This window comes from Amaranthus tricolor, chromosome 12 (assembly GCF_026212465.1).
Source record: "Amaranthus tricolor cultivar Red isolate AtriRed21 chromosome 12, ASM2621246v1, whole genome shotgun sequence".
Lineage (NCBI taxonomy): Eukaryota > Viridiplantae > Streptophyta > Magnoliopsida > Caryophyllales > Amaranthaceae > Amaranthus > Amaranthus tricolor.
Genome location: NC_080058.1, coordinates 11,649,160 through 11,664,548, shown reverse-complemented (window position 1 = coordinate 11,664,548; position 15,389 = coordinate 11,649,160). Strand labels below are relative to the sequence as shown.

The window sequence follows — 15,389 nt, the reverse complement described above, 5'->3', positions numbered from 1 at the left end:
CTCAGTTACTGACTCTGTTCTCTTATACTCCATTCTTTACTTTCGTGACTGCCGGTGTAATTCTTCGAAAGCCGGAGACTGGGCGTGGAGTATATTCAACAACCCTATTTGTTAAAAATTCTCTCAATTGTTCCGTCGTTTCTTCATCCTTGTTTGACTTCATCCAAGGTCCCTTTTGTTTTGCCTTTTTTCTCCATTGCTCTCAGTTTAATTCGAATTCACCTTGCATGATCGATGTCTGAATTTTGATGATAGCTTGGTATCTTTTGTTTGATTTATAGGATTTCAAGCTTTTTTCCGCTAATGGGGTTATCATCACTTACAGAGCTTGACGATGAGATTGTGCGTAGTATGTCAATTGGAGCAGTTTTCTCCGATTTCGTGAGTTTCTGTTTTTTAACTCCACATTTTTTATTTTGCTTCTTAATCTTAGATGTTTGTCACGATTCATGTACTTTGTAAAGTAATGCGTATTTTTAGGATTGAATTCCTTTTGCTCTAGCTATCCCAGATAAATTCGCGTGGGACGCTATCATAAGCTTTTTCCAAATAGATGAACACCATATGTAGATATCTCTTTCGGTCCCAGCACTTCTCTATCAATTGCCTCAAGGCATGGATTGCTTTAGTAATAGATCTCCCTGGCATGAACCCGAATTGGTTCCCTCTAGTTGTCGATACTGTCTAATTTTACTCTTAATTACTCTCTCGTTTCATTCTAGCAAAAAGTTTTTGATCATCTAAACTAATCGAATATATTTTATCTCTATAATTTATTTTATTTATATTTAGCGTTCACACTTGATCGCATGACATCAAATTCCTTCACAATTTACTTGTTGAACAAAGCCTAACCTAGTTAGCGTTGGATCTTATGTAAAATTGTTTATTTTGGGATCAAGTTTATGGATAACTATGTTTAGGTAAATTTATGTTAAGTTTGTGATCTTGATGATATGAGAATATAAATTAATAGTGAAAAAAATCATAATTCATCACTATTTCAATATCATATGTCGGAAAGGAAACTACAAAAATATTAATGATTTAGCACACTAGATGGTGTTGGAGAGTACATTAGCGCTCAATGTCTTCTTTTCCACCTTAAAACTATATTAATCTATTCCATCCATTAGGAAAAGGGGGTTTCGGTCATGATTGCAGCAGCGATAATAGTCATTCAGTTACGTGGTAACTGCTTATAAGTGAGATATTTATTGAAACGGCCTAGAATGCAATTTTTTACATCTTTGTGTGCATGTAGTATGAGTTTGGGAAATTTATAAACCTTCATGATTCGGCCCATAGGATAGGATGTGGTCTTGTTTTAACTTTATTACTCCAATCATGATAATCAAAGCATGAAAATTTGTTGGTGATTCTCGAGAGCTAGAAAAAGAGACTTGCACATGGTTTTTATTAACTTTAGTGCACAATGACGAAGAAGGACATTCTTAAAATATACATTAATATAGGGCTTGATATGTATTGAGAAGTAAAGACAAATCTTAGGACATGTGGAGGGGCAAGAGATGATTTCCCAATCACAATTAGACTTCATCAAGGCTCGACCCTAAGCCTTTTTCTTTTCGCAATAGTCCTAGATGAGTTAACACAAAAGATACAAGGATACGTGCCTTGTTGTATATTGTTTGCAAATGACAATGTTTTGGTAGATGAGATTAGGAAGGGGGAAAATGCTAAGTTAGAACGATGGAGACAAGAGTTGGAGTTACGAGGTTTTAAATTATGTCGGACCAAGACATAGTACATAGAGCATAATTTTAGCACAAACGAGATAACGAGAGACATTATAAAGCTAGAAGAGAAAGAAGTCTCTGCAAGTAGATGCTTCAAATACCTTGGGTGCCTATTTTAGAGTAGTGGGGTATTTAACAAGATGTGACCTAAAGAATTAAGTGTGAGTGGCAAAATGGACAACATATATGTGATCGAGGTGTGCCCTTAAAGTAAAAGGGTAACTTTTGTCGAAAGATCATTAGACCGGCGCAACTATATGAATCAAAATGTTGGACTTTTAGAAATGATCATAGTATAAAGATATGAGTAGTAGAAATGCAAATGCTTCGATGGATGACTGGGCATATTTTGAGGAATAAAATTCAAAATTACAATATAAGAAAGGGTTTAAGAGTTGAAAATTGAGGAAAAGATGAAAGAGAATCGTTAATAATGGTTTGGACATGTGCAAAGACGAGGTATTAGCAAACCGATAAGGACGATAGAAATTTGGAGCTTGGGATACTCAAAAAAACAGGTCGACGAAGACTGAAGGTGACTTAGAGGACAAGAGTGGAAAATTATATGAATGATCCAGACTTAAAAATTGAATGGTAGAAAATCAGAATGAATGGAGAAGAGGAATTCATGTGGGTAATCATTGGAACTGATATATTGATTAATGTAGAAGACCACAATCTTTTGTGATTAAGGCTCTGGCATTGTTGATCACAACCTTTGCTTAAACTAGCCAAATGAAGCTTTTCTTTTTGAGAATCTTCCTTTTTTGATAATGTTACTTTAGGACTACGAGTTAACGCCTTTCTTCAAATAGTGTGCTACACAAAAGCTTGAATAATCCAATGTTGGATACTTGTTCAATGGATGATATAGTGAATAGTTATATTAATAATACCTGCATAGGTGATCAAGGCTACGGTTGCCTTGTTTGTATAGATGATATCTTCATACACACGTCACACTGTGAATTAATGCTTTCTCGACCAAAGTTTTTGTTGGTTAACTACATTCTCTAAAGATTGTGATCTTTTAGAGTTCTCTTTCTGAAAATTCAAGTAGAACGATATTGTTTTACTAATAATGCTTGTTGAATCCCTGTAAGGATAAATGAAATATCCTTTGTTTGCATACAACAAATGGCTGAAGAAATTCTATGTGGATAATGTTCTGCTAAAAACCTATAATATTGAACTGTTTTAGCTTTAAATAACTGAAATTTTCTAAAAGATTGAAAATTTTCAACTATTTACAGATCACAACTTCACAATTCACATGCTCAGAGATAAATAGTAGGAATGTAGGATGCCATGATATTATGCTTTTTTGTAATCAAATATGTTTAACATGAATTGGGGATTTCTCCATGCAGGGTGGAAAGATCAATGCTATTGATTTCCACCGAACAAGTGATCTGTTGGTTACAACCAGTGCTGATGATTCGATACGCTTTTATGACATTGTTAATGCCAAGTAAGTTCTCAGGTTCAGATAATAGAATAAATGTACTTAATGTCATTAATATTTTGTTTTGTATTTATTAAATGATGACACAACTTATTAATGAATGCCTGTTAAATATTTGCTGGAATTTATTTCCTTTTGTCTGAAACATATTCAGTTCATCAACTTATATGCAATGTTTTGCAGACTTTTGAAGACAACATATCACAAGAAACATGGTGCTGACCGTATATGCTTCACTCACCATGCTAGCTCTGTGATTTGCTCTTCACAGCATAATCTTGATTTAACAGGAGGCAAAATAATTACTATTGCTCAACTGATAATATGTTTCTTTATCATGAACTAGCTTTGGAGCTTGTTTTTTGAATACGTGCTGTTATGCTAATATGTTGTTGCTTCTACCTTGGCAGAATCCCTACGATATCTGTCCATGTATGACAATCGTTGTCTGCGCTACTTCAAAGGCCATCAACAAAGGTCTACAAATATCCTTCTTTGAGTATCGCTTGTATTGTTGGATCTAAGACTCTGGGTTGGTGCCCAGATTCTTTTTTCTTTAGACCATGTACTGCTCTAAGGAAATTAAGAGTATAGGCTTGGAACTGTGGCTTTATTGCTCTTCCTATGAAACCTATCTATATTGAAGTTTGCCTCGGATTACTAATTATTGTCTACTTTTTCTTGCTGTAGAATTGTGTCCTTGTGCATGTCACCAATCAACGATAGTTTTATGTCTGGTTCTCTTGACCACAGTGTAAGAATATGGGACCTTCGAGTTAATGCATGCCAGGTAGGTTCCTAACCTCTGTATATATGTAATTCTAGAGTCACTATTTAAAAGGATTTGAGTGATTGCTAGATTTTGTAATAAACCTATGTATTTTTTCTTTGGAAAAATTGACAATAACATTCCTAAATTCCAGTTCTGCAATATCTTCACTAAAATGTTTCCACTCATTATCTAGCCTGAAACCATTGTGCACATTTTGGGGCCTAGGGGTTATCTTCGTAAAGTAATCTGTAAACAACAAGGACTGGTTTAGTAAGTTACATATGACATGTGTCACACTCTTACCTTTTCAGTTTATATTAACACAATCTTTTTCAGTTTCACTTTACAACAACATGCCATCACCCCATGGCTAGTGGCTTTGCCTTGGCAGGATTTGAGGTTTTGGATGTATACAACCTTACTCTTGTAATAGCAAAGAGGCTGTTTCAAATTTACTTTTGTGGAAGTTATTTTTTGTTTGACAATTATTGCGTCTTTCTGATTTTATCTTTATCTTTTATGTTGGGTGAGGTGGGGGTGATGATTTTTTGACTATTCTTTACTGGAGGCAGTAGGTGAGTGAGAGTGAGGTATGTATAGATAAGTTGTATTCGTGAAGATTAGATGTTGGCTTCAGTCGCTGGAATAGAGATGTTTCCGGCAATATTATCAATTTAGCTTTTTAGTAGTGATGGCAGTAGTAAGTTGAAGAAGCAGGGTGAGACCATGAGGGCAGGTGGGCATTAGGTGGAGGCAGGAGAGATAAAAGCAAAGTTTCTAAAAATGACTGAATTAGCAAGTGATTATAAGAAATAAAATGCCATTAACTCCTTATTCCAAAATATGAGTTGACTACATGAATATAAAGTCTAAAGGTAGTGAATAAATCTTGACCAATTTTATATGGAAACAAAAATAGGACTATTCCAAGTTTTAAAAGTTGTGGTCATTGACTACACATCATATTAGATCATGGATATTGTTGTGAAGGCAATAATGGTTGTGATGTCCCGGACATGACACCTTGCAGTGTTACGAATCATTTTGTACTCCCATCTTAATGTGATTTGTTAATTTGGAAATTTTCATTTAATCATAGTAGTTTAATTTTTCTAGAGCTTAGTTTAATAGTAAATCTTTTAATAGACTTTTTAGTACGTAATACGTATTTTAAATAAATCATGAAGTCTAATATGTTAGAATAGCAACTTATAATGATCTTTACGCCATGTTCTTAAATCACTGGTTACGTAATAGGGTTACACCTAACAGTAAGCTCAAAATCTATTATAAAGCTTGAAAGTGGCAATCATTTTGTTGCTACTTCTTGCAATACCTTCGCCAAGTTTAACCAAACAAAGCACACATCAAATCTGAACACACCAATTGCCAACCAATTTACGTTCATCAATAATCTAAATAAGTAGGATAAACCAAAGTCACATAGTAATTTCAACCAACCAACTTCTATTGCTACTATTCAAATATGTTTTTTTCTTTTCTTTTTAGGCTATCACTCTAATTATCTGGAATTTCAAATTCATGGACCTCAAATCAATCAAATAAATTCAAAGAATCTGCTTCAAGCGATTTGCAATTCAATTATACAAAACCCTGAAAAATTGATTCTTATAATTCTACAATTGCACAAATGTTTGAATTATCCAAATTCAATATTCTCAATTGAAATAAATTGCTAAGAAAATCACAAATGGGACTAAAAGTAACAATTTGGTGTACATAAGTTTTATTGTTTTCCCCAAATATGTTGTCTACTAATGTTATGCTCACGCCTCGTGCTGAATCCACACTGAACACTATGCAAATCTTCTTCGTCCAAAAAGTGCAATTAGAATTCTAATCATTAGGCGTTCAACTAGGTTAAAATTAAACCAAACCAAAAATCCCTCACTTTATCATAAAATATGTCACTGCTAAGTGGGCATATGCTTTTGGACTTTTGGGTTAATAAATTGATTACTATCTCTTATTAAGATGAAAGGACTTATGTAAGTAAGCAAACGTCTATCTTAATACTTATTAATTCAATATATATCCCTTGCGAATACTAACCAATCTCTGCGTTTAAGATTTACTTCCATACCTCCATAAATTTGTAAGAAACTAAATTGCTTAAAGCAAAATGCATAATAAATATTATCAACATCAAAGATTTTTTATCCTCCAAGCAAGGAGGTTAATGCTCATAACTTGCAAGTTAAAACATCTAATTCAATAAAAGTTTCATGCACCTAACCTTTAAAAATAAGGTCATCAACTATGTTTTGGACTCACAAATGATTGGAAGAATCAACGACATTAATTTGGATGTCATAACACTTGCTCAAAAACCAATGGAGTCGATTCTCCTTCGTCTTGAAAATATTTTATACAAAATCTATTTTCCTTTATGTATCTTCATTTCAAATATTGTTTTAATGTATGCCCATTTATCTAGTTTGAAACATGCATCTTGGATGCTCCCATATTTTTGATTTGCTTCTTATAAGCGAATATTCTATCTCATGGCAATATGGGTTTAAATGTCACTTTGTAGAACAATCCCCTTAAGTTTTGAGGTACAATACGATTGCACAATATCTATGTAGCTTCTCTCCATTTAAGCTACCCATATTGAATCCTATGATTCATATCTATATCGAGATTTCAATTGGACTAAGGTACCTAAGACATTCACTTGATTCTTTTTTGTCCTCTATCATTACGAGGGGTGTTCATAAAACCTGACGCGCTTGACTCGACCTACCGACCCGCATCTTAAATGGCAGGTTAAATTTCAATAATAATAACAATATGTTACAGGTCGGGTATCCAGCCCGCCTTAGCCGGTTCGGGTCATGGGCCACAAAATAAATTTAAACGACTACCTGTCGTCCCGAAATTTTTTTTGAAAAATAATTTATTGGTCCACCTGCGCTTGTTAGACTAAGTAATACTAAACTAATATTAAGTAATTAAAAAAAAAGTCAATAACTCATTTCCAAGTGGGTTAAAGATTAAGAAAAAAGTTGGTAACTACAAGGACCTTCAAGGGTGGAATCATTTATTACGTATGACTATCTTGGTGTCTGCGTATAACTAAATTGAAGTTCAACCCCTCTTGTATGAGACCGTCTTACCATGAGACGAGTCCATTACAAAGGCCTAGTATGCTAAAAGTTTTTATTATTAGGCTATTTGACCCAAGTGTTGGGCACGTCTCATGCAAGAATTTGTGATTAAAGTTTAGCGAGAACTATCCTGATCCAAGGACCAATTCAGGGTGGAATCTGCTAAGTGTATGTTCTATGCAGCAAGGATATTTTATGTATTTATGGTTTGTGAAGCAGTATAATTATCTCGATAAAAAATGATAAAACATTTCTGAATTGTAACTATATTTTATAACTAGGTGGACTTCAAAAAAGAAAAAAGGATATCAAACAATTAGAGATAAGTGGGCTATCAATAATATTAGAAGAATTAAAATCACCAACAACTACTTAATTTTCCTTTTATTTTTATAAAGTTTGTTAAAAATAAAACTTTGGTGCCCGGTGTTCCGACTCGATTTATCCTGGTAACCTGATAAATTGGGCTGGGACACGGGCCGTTAAAATATATACCCAACCTACTAGGTACCCGGCTTTCCAGGTACCCAAAATGTTGGGTGCCCGGTTATGAACACCCCTAGTCATTACCTCATCTTTGCTTTTCGTGCTTTGATTCATAAATTTGCTATGCTCCCAATTTGCCAAGTTGCCACCTGCAAGATTTTGACTTGTCTCCAAATCTCTAGCTTTGCATTGACATTGTTTCGTAGTTTCATCAACCAAAAGTTATATTTTGCATTGATGCCATTCTTTAGTATCATTAACCAAAATAGTTGAATAGTATTTGTAACATACACCAAAGTACTTCATCATGACATCTTATACATCCAGTAGTGTTGAAAATAAGAAGACTTATAACAAAAGAATCACGCATCTTGGTCTTCACATAATCATAGATATTCGTAATTATATGTATATCTATAATAGATACTCCCTCTATTTGGGTTTACTACAATTTCCATTTTTGTCCGTTTGTTAAATTTTCTTTCATGGAATTAGTCCTCTCAATTTTTTTATTTTTATCTACCCGTTTCCTTACTCTTTTAGTATCACTCACACAATTTAAATTTCAAGAAAAGTTTGAAATCTCTTGCTAGCAAACTCAGATGAACATAAGATTACATCGTACATCATTTGTCAAAATACACCATAGCACGTTTCTTGTCAACTTTTCTTGTCAAAATACACCATGTGCAAGTCTTTTTGCCTTGCCTTGTAATATCAATTGTCTCAAAATGTGATATTAAATTTTAGACTGCCCAAAATGAAAGGATAAGATGAATTACATTAATTATATGTACTAAAATGCTTCTTATTCATGTGAAGTTGCAAATGATTTTGAAATCAAGGAATCATATAAAATCAATTGTTATTTATTACCTAAAAGGATTGTTTATGAAATAATTACTCATAATAAGTTTAGTGTCATGTGCTCTTTTTAATTTTTTGTGAAGTTGCGTATGATGTTGCAACAGAAACAAATTCTTTGTTAGTATTATCAATAACAAGGGTAAGGTTTCGTACATCCTACCCCTCAAGCCCCACCCTAGGTGGTAGACAATCAATGTCATTGGGGTAATGTAATCTAACTTCATGAATCGATATATTGTTTATATTTGTTAGGAAATGGCTAAAACTTCATCTTAATGGGGTCAAGTTAACAATAATTTTAAGTTGTGAGAATTTTCAAGCTTTGTCTATGATTTTAGTCGCTTTTTTTTTTAATCTCTTGAATAGTTATCTCACTTTTTAATTCAATGTAAAATGTTGCCTTTTCATAAATACAAAGTATATCATATACGATGTTTTTACATTGTTTACCTAATGTTAACTCAAATTTTTATGTCGCGAGTCTTACGGATGCTTATTTAGTTAATTCTCATTTAATGATGCCATGTCAAGATCATATCGATGTGCATCTTGTTGTTTTGTTCTGTTCATGTGCTTAAATAATGATTATATGCAGCTCATGATTGTGATACAAGAATTTATGCTGTTATCATTAAACAAAATTAAAAAGGGGAATGATATCTAATGTGAAATGCTCATGAATTGTCTTTGCCAATAACCAAATCATATCTTACAGAATGAGATTATTATTTAAAATTTGTCCGTTTCCTGTGTAAGGATATATCCCATAACAGCAAAATCATATCTTGCAGAATGGGATCATTCCCCAAAATCAATTATTTATTGTGAAAGGTTAAATTTACGGTCGCTGCATACCTCTTTGTTTTAAAAAATAGTCATCCTTATACTGTGCCCAATGGCACAAATTACTGTTCTACAGGCAACTCGCAACTCAGAGAAACTGGCAAGCTGGTTACAAACTAGTCTCCACATGCATCTAAAAATAAATTCTTGGATGATTTTTCTTCATATTGTGAAATGATTTTCGAATATTATGTTGCACAAACATTGTAGTACTGCACTGCTGATGAGACTCATGGTTAAAAATGTGTTTCGCAATAAATGCTGCTTTCTGAATAAGTTAAATCTCTCTGTTTCTCTATTTGTAACCCGTTTTCACCAGGTTTGCCACCTGTACTTTTTCATTATTAGATGCAGGAGGCCATAAGTAACTGTAATTTGTCTAGGAAATTATCACTAATCTGCGATTTTAATGCATACCCTCTGTAATTTGTTATTTCATTACCATATAATTAAACTCATAATGATAGCCAGAAAAGACTATTGATCTAGTTATTATATCAGAAATGATTCATAGTGTTATAGAGTTTTTATGCATTTCTTTGTACTCATACCGCTTTCAGGGGATTTTACATTTGCGTGGAAGACCATCAGTTGCATATGATCAGCAAGGCCTTGTTTTTGCGGTTGCTATGGAAGGGGGTGCCGTTAAATTGTTTGATTCACGCTCTTATGATAAGGTTTGGCACCAGATGACCTAGGTAATTCGACTTGTTCCGTTTATTCTTGTTACTCATGTTGATGTTTTCTTGATCTTTCAGGGTCCTTTTGATACATTTTTAGTTGGTGGAGACACTGCAGAAGTCTGTGATATAAAATTCAGTAATGACGGGAAATCAATGCTCTTGACAACCACAAATAACAATGTTTATGTTCTTGATGCATATTTAGGAGAGAAGGTTTACCTTTAACTTACATAGTTGATTCCATTTTCTGATTTGATGTATGTTAATTTTAGTGTAAATATGAGGTTCTATGAACTCTAGCTTCGCTGCTACTTCAATATGAGAAACGTGTTTCATAATTATTTGCTCATGCAGCACTGTGGATTTAACTTAGAGCCTTCGCCCAGCACAATAGAAGCAACATTCACTCCTGATGGACAATATGTTGTCTCAGGTATGTAGTATTCCTTTTCTACGGTAATGTGCAGAAAATAAACACTTGCTGTTTGAGATTTACCCCTTGTGACTTTTTTTAGTTTGTGTCTTGTGTTAATCTTTCGATCTAAGTACTCTGTTTGAAATTCATTGGGTAAGAAACCCTTAATGGACTCCATGACAATTTCATGTGATCTAGGTCTGGAATTCTGGATACAAATCTTGGGTTAACTGCTATATTGTTTTTTTTGCATGCAGGTTCAGGTGACGGAAGCATGCATGCTTGGAACATAAACAGAAGAAATGAGGTGGATAATTTTTATTCAGTTCTTTACAATTTTCTTTTTATAATAGTTCCTCTTATCTGGTAGCTTTGTTGTCGAGCCTGCTAGTCTCAGTTAGACTTTTATTTTGGTGAAGGTGATAGGAGCACTAATAATGCTTTCTTTTGGTTTTTATTATCAGTTTTTGGTGATAATATATTCCTTGATATTGTTAAGACTATATTTTTTCGTGAGTTATTTTGTTGATGAAAATTACCTCGGGGCTAGGGTTTGAAGCAAGTAAGCGGTGATATCCACCTGGAATCTGATATTTAGGTCCTTGGGTTAGGGCAACAAGGCACCAAAGGCAAGTTTTGGTTTACCACTAAACTAGGACACTTGAGGATCTTTTGGTTTTTGAGACTAATGATATACGACTAAAGCCTTACCATTAATCCTCTTGGTTTGCACTTGATCTTGCCTTAGACCTCTTTCTGTAAAGGTTATTTCTGCATATGAAAGATGCCATTGTTTCTATTCATATAAAGTTGGGGAAAATTAGCCTTAGTTTGGGTACTCCTCAAAAGTGAATAAATTATTACCGAGTTTAGTGATGCTTACTGAGGTTGAAGAAATAGACGTGTTATTGTAACTCCATATGATCCAGTTGATGAGTCTACAAAGAATTAGAATTCCTGTGCTGTTTATTGAAAAAAGTAAATCCAAACCATTAAGAGAATGCAAAAGACAACTTTTTTCGTATGGAAGACCACTTTATTTTTTATTTAAATAAGAAAATCTAACGTTGATGACATTAAAAGTGAATTTCTAGGAGACAACAAAAGGGAGAATGGTATCCTTATTCGTCTTATGACTTGGCTAGTGCAATTGTGATAACGTATAGGATATTAAGGGCTTGAAGTGACTCTCAAGTTGATCAACTTAAAAGGTTTCACATATTTATATAATTCAGGACTTAAGGGTCAGACATTCAATGCCATAAACAACGCTATCAGTATCGAGATGGATCCTATTGACCTCATAATACTTCTTGGTACTATGCAATCCTTTGCCGCTGTTTTTTGTTAATGGGAAGGAAGCGCTATGGTGCAATAAATGTTCTCTCAATGATTTATGCTATGCTTACAGTAAAAATTTGTTCTGTTTGAATGTAAAACTATGCTAAAGACTTGGTTCTATTGTGCAAGAATATAATAACACACAAGATACATGACATAAAAATGGCTCTTGTTCAAATATGCCGAATTACTCAGCAAATGAGCTGTTGCTTCATGAAGTATAGTAGGTCACTTTGGAAGTACTAGGTCAATTTGGTATTAAATATATTCTAGAGTTGCTGCAGTTTCCTGAAAGACTTTTAGTAATTATGTATCAGTGGTAATACCAAATAAATGGTGCTTTTTAAATAAGTAAACCCAATATCCAATTGGGTCTGTACAAAACCATTGCCTATTGTAAAGGTTCTGGACATGCAGTCATAGTATGATACATTTTGGACGTAAAGACAGTTAAGTGGGAAACATGAATTCTTGATTGTGATGTTTTTGATCACTTCTTGAAGTGGAAACATTTTGTTCTATGCCACGAGACATTGCATGCTGCCTAAAATTTTGCATCAAGTTCCTATTTGTCACAGTTCTAGTGATAGTAAAGTCTGAACATGCGCCTCTATGTAGCCTATTGTCAACATGGATGCTTTTGTGTTCGTACGAGGCACAAGCGGACCACTTGTTACACGAAGCTCTAGGGCATAATTTGAAAAGGAGGCCTTCAAGTACTAGTTTAATTTTTCATTTGATCCTTGTAACTTGCACCTAAAGAGAACATGAGACACTAGATGTAGAGCTAGATGTAGAGTTAAAGTGATCTTTCATCAATCAATACCCTATATGAGGTTAAATTGAGATTCTTCTTCCAACTTAGAGTCACACACTTAGATCAAACATGACTATGAAAATAAAAGATAAAAGAATTCTTTCATATAAGGGAAATAATGTACAAGCAGGAAGTGGTTAGAACCCAGTACTAGCTGATTTTCATTATCATTCTGCATCTTGTCTATACTAGACTGTCATCACGTAAATAAACCAGAAGGACTAATTTCATTTTAGATACTTTGTTTGAATGTTGGTGAGCAAATAAACAAAGATCAGACACAAAGAGAATTAATTATTAGTGGCTTGGTTTTTGTTGGCATCTACAAATGGTAGGTTTTAGGAAGAGGTAGAAGCTTATACCTCAGATGGAATGGTCCTGGCATGATCATCTAGACTTAGTGAAAGCACTGAAATTTAGTATATGTTCCCTGGTTGCTGCCATCTTCATTTTTGATAATCTTTCTACCTGTGTTAGATTGTGATTTTGATTCCATCTACTATTTACAGCACTTATGTAATGTCTCGACGCATATTAATGTTTCTTAGTTACTATTCTATCCCATTCAATTTGCTACATTTGACTCTTCAATGTGAGAGCATTTTGTCGCAAATGCAACTAAGTAATGGGACAGAGCGAATACGTCCAAGGAAGCCTTAACCTAACACATTTGTTCTTTCCTTACTTTAACACCTCATTCGACCAGTAATATTCTAGAAGTGGCCGCAAAACACTATTTAACTGCTTTATTTCAATGATACTTTGGCATCCATGGACCGATAAAGAAGCCATATTGTTTTGTCTCAAAATGTCGAGTTTGATCTTTCTATAATGATACTTGTGCTTATTTAGTATTCAAAATCTGCTTGTCCCACAGGTAGCACGGTGGAATAGTCACATTGGGGTTGCTTCGTGTTTGAAGTGGGCACCGCGAAGGGCGATGTTTGTGGCAGCTTCAAGCGTTCTTACTTTCTGGATACCTAACCATGCCAAAATCACAGGGGAATCCAATACAAAGGAAGCTGATGTTGCCTCTAAAATGGAAGTGCTTCCCCATTGAACCATAATTACTACCCACAGTATTGAAAAAGCTAATGTTAATACATCCAAATTTCAGATACTTGTTTTACTTTCTTTGTGCATTTGGAATTTGGATGTATTAACATTTGAAGAATCAAGGAGAAACTACACCTTAGTTTTCCATTTTTAAGTTTGTTTTATTTTGTTTTTCAATGTGAGAACATTGAATGCCTCTTGGAGGCAAGCTCCTTACTTTTACAAAAATGTTTGATTTGTATTTAGAGAAAAATATTCATGGATGAATTAAAAGTTGAACTACAAAAACTAGATTATTTGAGAAAAAAAAATTAAGATAGTATAATTGTTATCAAGGGTAAGTTGTTGTAAAATGATATGGAAGGATGAATTAAGGAATTAATCCCTTTATTTTGGGATAAATGTTTATCCTAAGGTAATAAAGAGGAAATATTTTCCATTCTTCACCCTTTACATTAAGATGATGATCTCTTCTTTTCTTCATCCTCATATCATTCTATCACTTTATACATCTCTTTCAAATAAACATGACTCCATGTCTTACTTAACTTCTTTACATGTTTGATATTGAAATAACAACTTGATCCGTCAACAAATTAAAATCAAAAAAAATTCAAAAATATTTTAATATTACTGCAAAAGCAAAATAAAAATACAAAACGGTCTCAACCAATAAGTGATGACTAATTCCCAAAAGAAGCAAAACTAAACCATGATTCACCCCATTTGTTCCACAATCAAAGTTATCAAACCATTGAATTTCAAAATCCAAAATAAAATCATACTTCAAATTACCCATGAAGTTATAAAATTAAAGGGCTATTTGATAAATGGTTGCTAGTTGAAACTATTGGGTAGGTTGACGTGTTGAAAGTATTAACTGATAAGCTAATTGTTTAAGCCAACTGTTATTGAGAATTGAGATATTTGATAAAATTATTTAATTAATGTCAATTAGAGAAAACTTACATCAAAAGTCAAAGCCATTGATATAAGTTTTTACGAATAGCTTTTTGTTTTTTCTTAAATGTAAAATTTTCAGTTAATTTAAAAGTCATTTATCAAATATTTTTTAATTTTTGACCAATTAAAAAGTCAAAAGTTATTTATCAAACATTGTACTGCCTAATCAAGTCATTTGGCACCCTCAAGTTATATTTGAGTCAAGAAAAAGTTGTGTTACACAACCACGTCCTAAGATCAAGTAGGTTATAATAGCATACCCAAACATTTTAAATATTCATCTACATTTAATCATTGCAATATTAGTATAACTAGATAATATCCGTGCAATATACGATTTTATTAAATTTTTTGACTTATTTGATTAAACAAAAAAATTAAAAATTTATGGCTTTTTGTTTTAACCATCTCAAAATATCCTATACTCATTTGAAATAACATTATAAAGATTTTATAAACAATTGAAAGAAAATAAAATAAAATATATAATTTTCTAATATATTAAAAAATATGACCTAAAAAGTAAAAAATTAATCAATATTGATAATATTATAGTCACAATTAGAAAATAAAAAAGTCAAATATATAAACATCAGTGATAAATACAATGACATTGAGTTTTAGAGGAAAAACTTTTATTGAGAAAATGACACGTAAGCAATTTTAAAAAGTAATGTTATTTCCTTTGTCCGTAACCAGTGTTTTGTTTTAGTAATAATTATAGATTTATATTCCCTTTGTCTTTTTATTTAATTACTTAAATATTATTCGACACGGAGTAATAATCAAC

At 33.0% G+C, this 15,389-nt stretch overlaps 1 protein-coding gene across 1 annotated transcript; it reads left to right on the top strand.

Moving 5' to 3' along the window:
- LOC130797341 (protein ANTHESIS POMOTING FACTOR 1) lies at positions 1-14,286 on the top strand. Its single transcript, XM_057659921.1, has 11 exons — positions 1-168; positions 282-381; positions 3,131-3,231; positions 3,409-3,518; positions 3,636-3,702; positions 3,916-4,015; positions 9,885-10,001; positions 10,083-10,220; positions 10,362-10,440; positions 10,680-10,729; positions 13,458-14,286. The coding sequence occupies exons 2-11, from the start codon at positions 304-306 to the stop codon at positions 13,638-13,640; spliced, it is 1,023 nt and encodes a 340-aa protein (XP_057515904.1). The 5' UTR covers positions 1-168; positions 282-303; the 3' UTR covers positions 13,641-14,286.
- Positions 14,287-15,389: the final 1,103 nt, after the last annotated feature.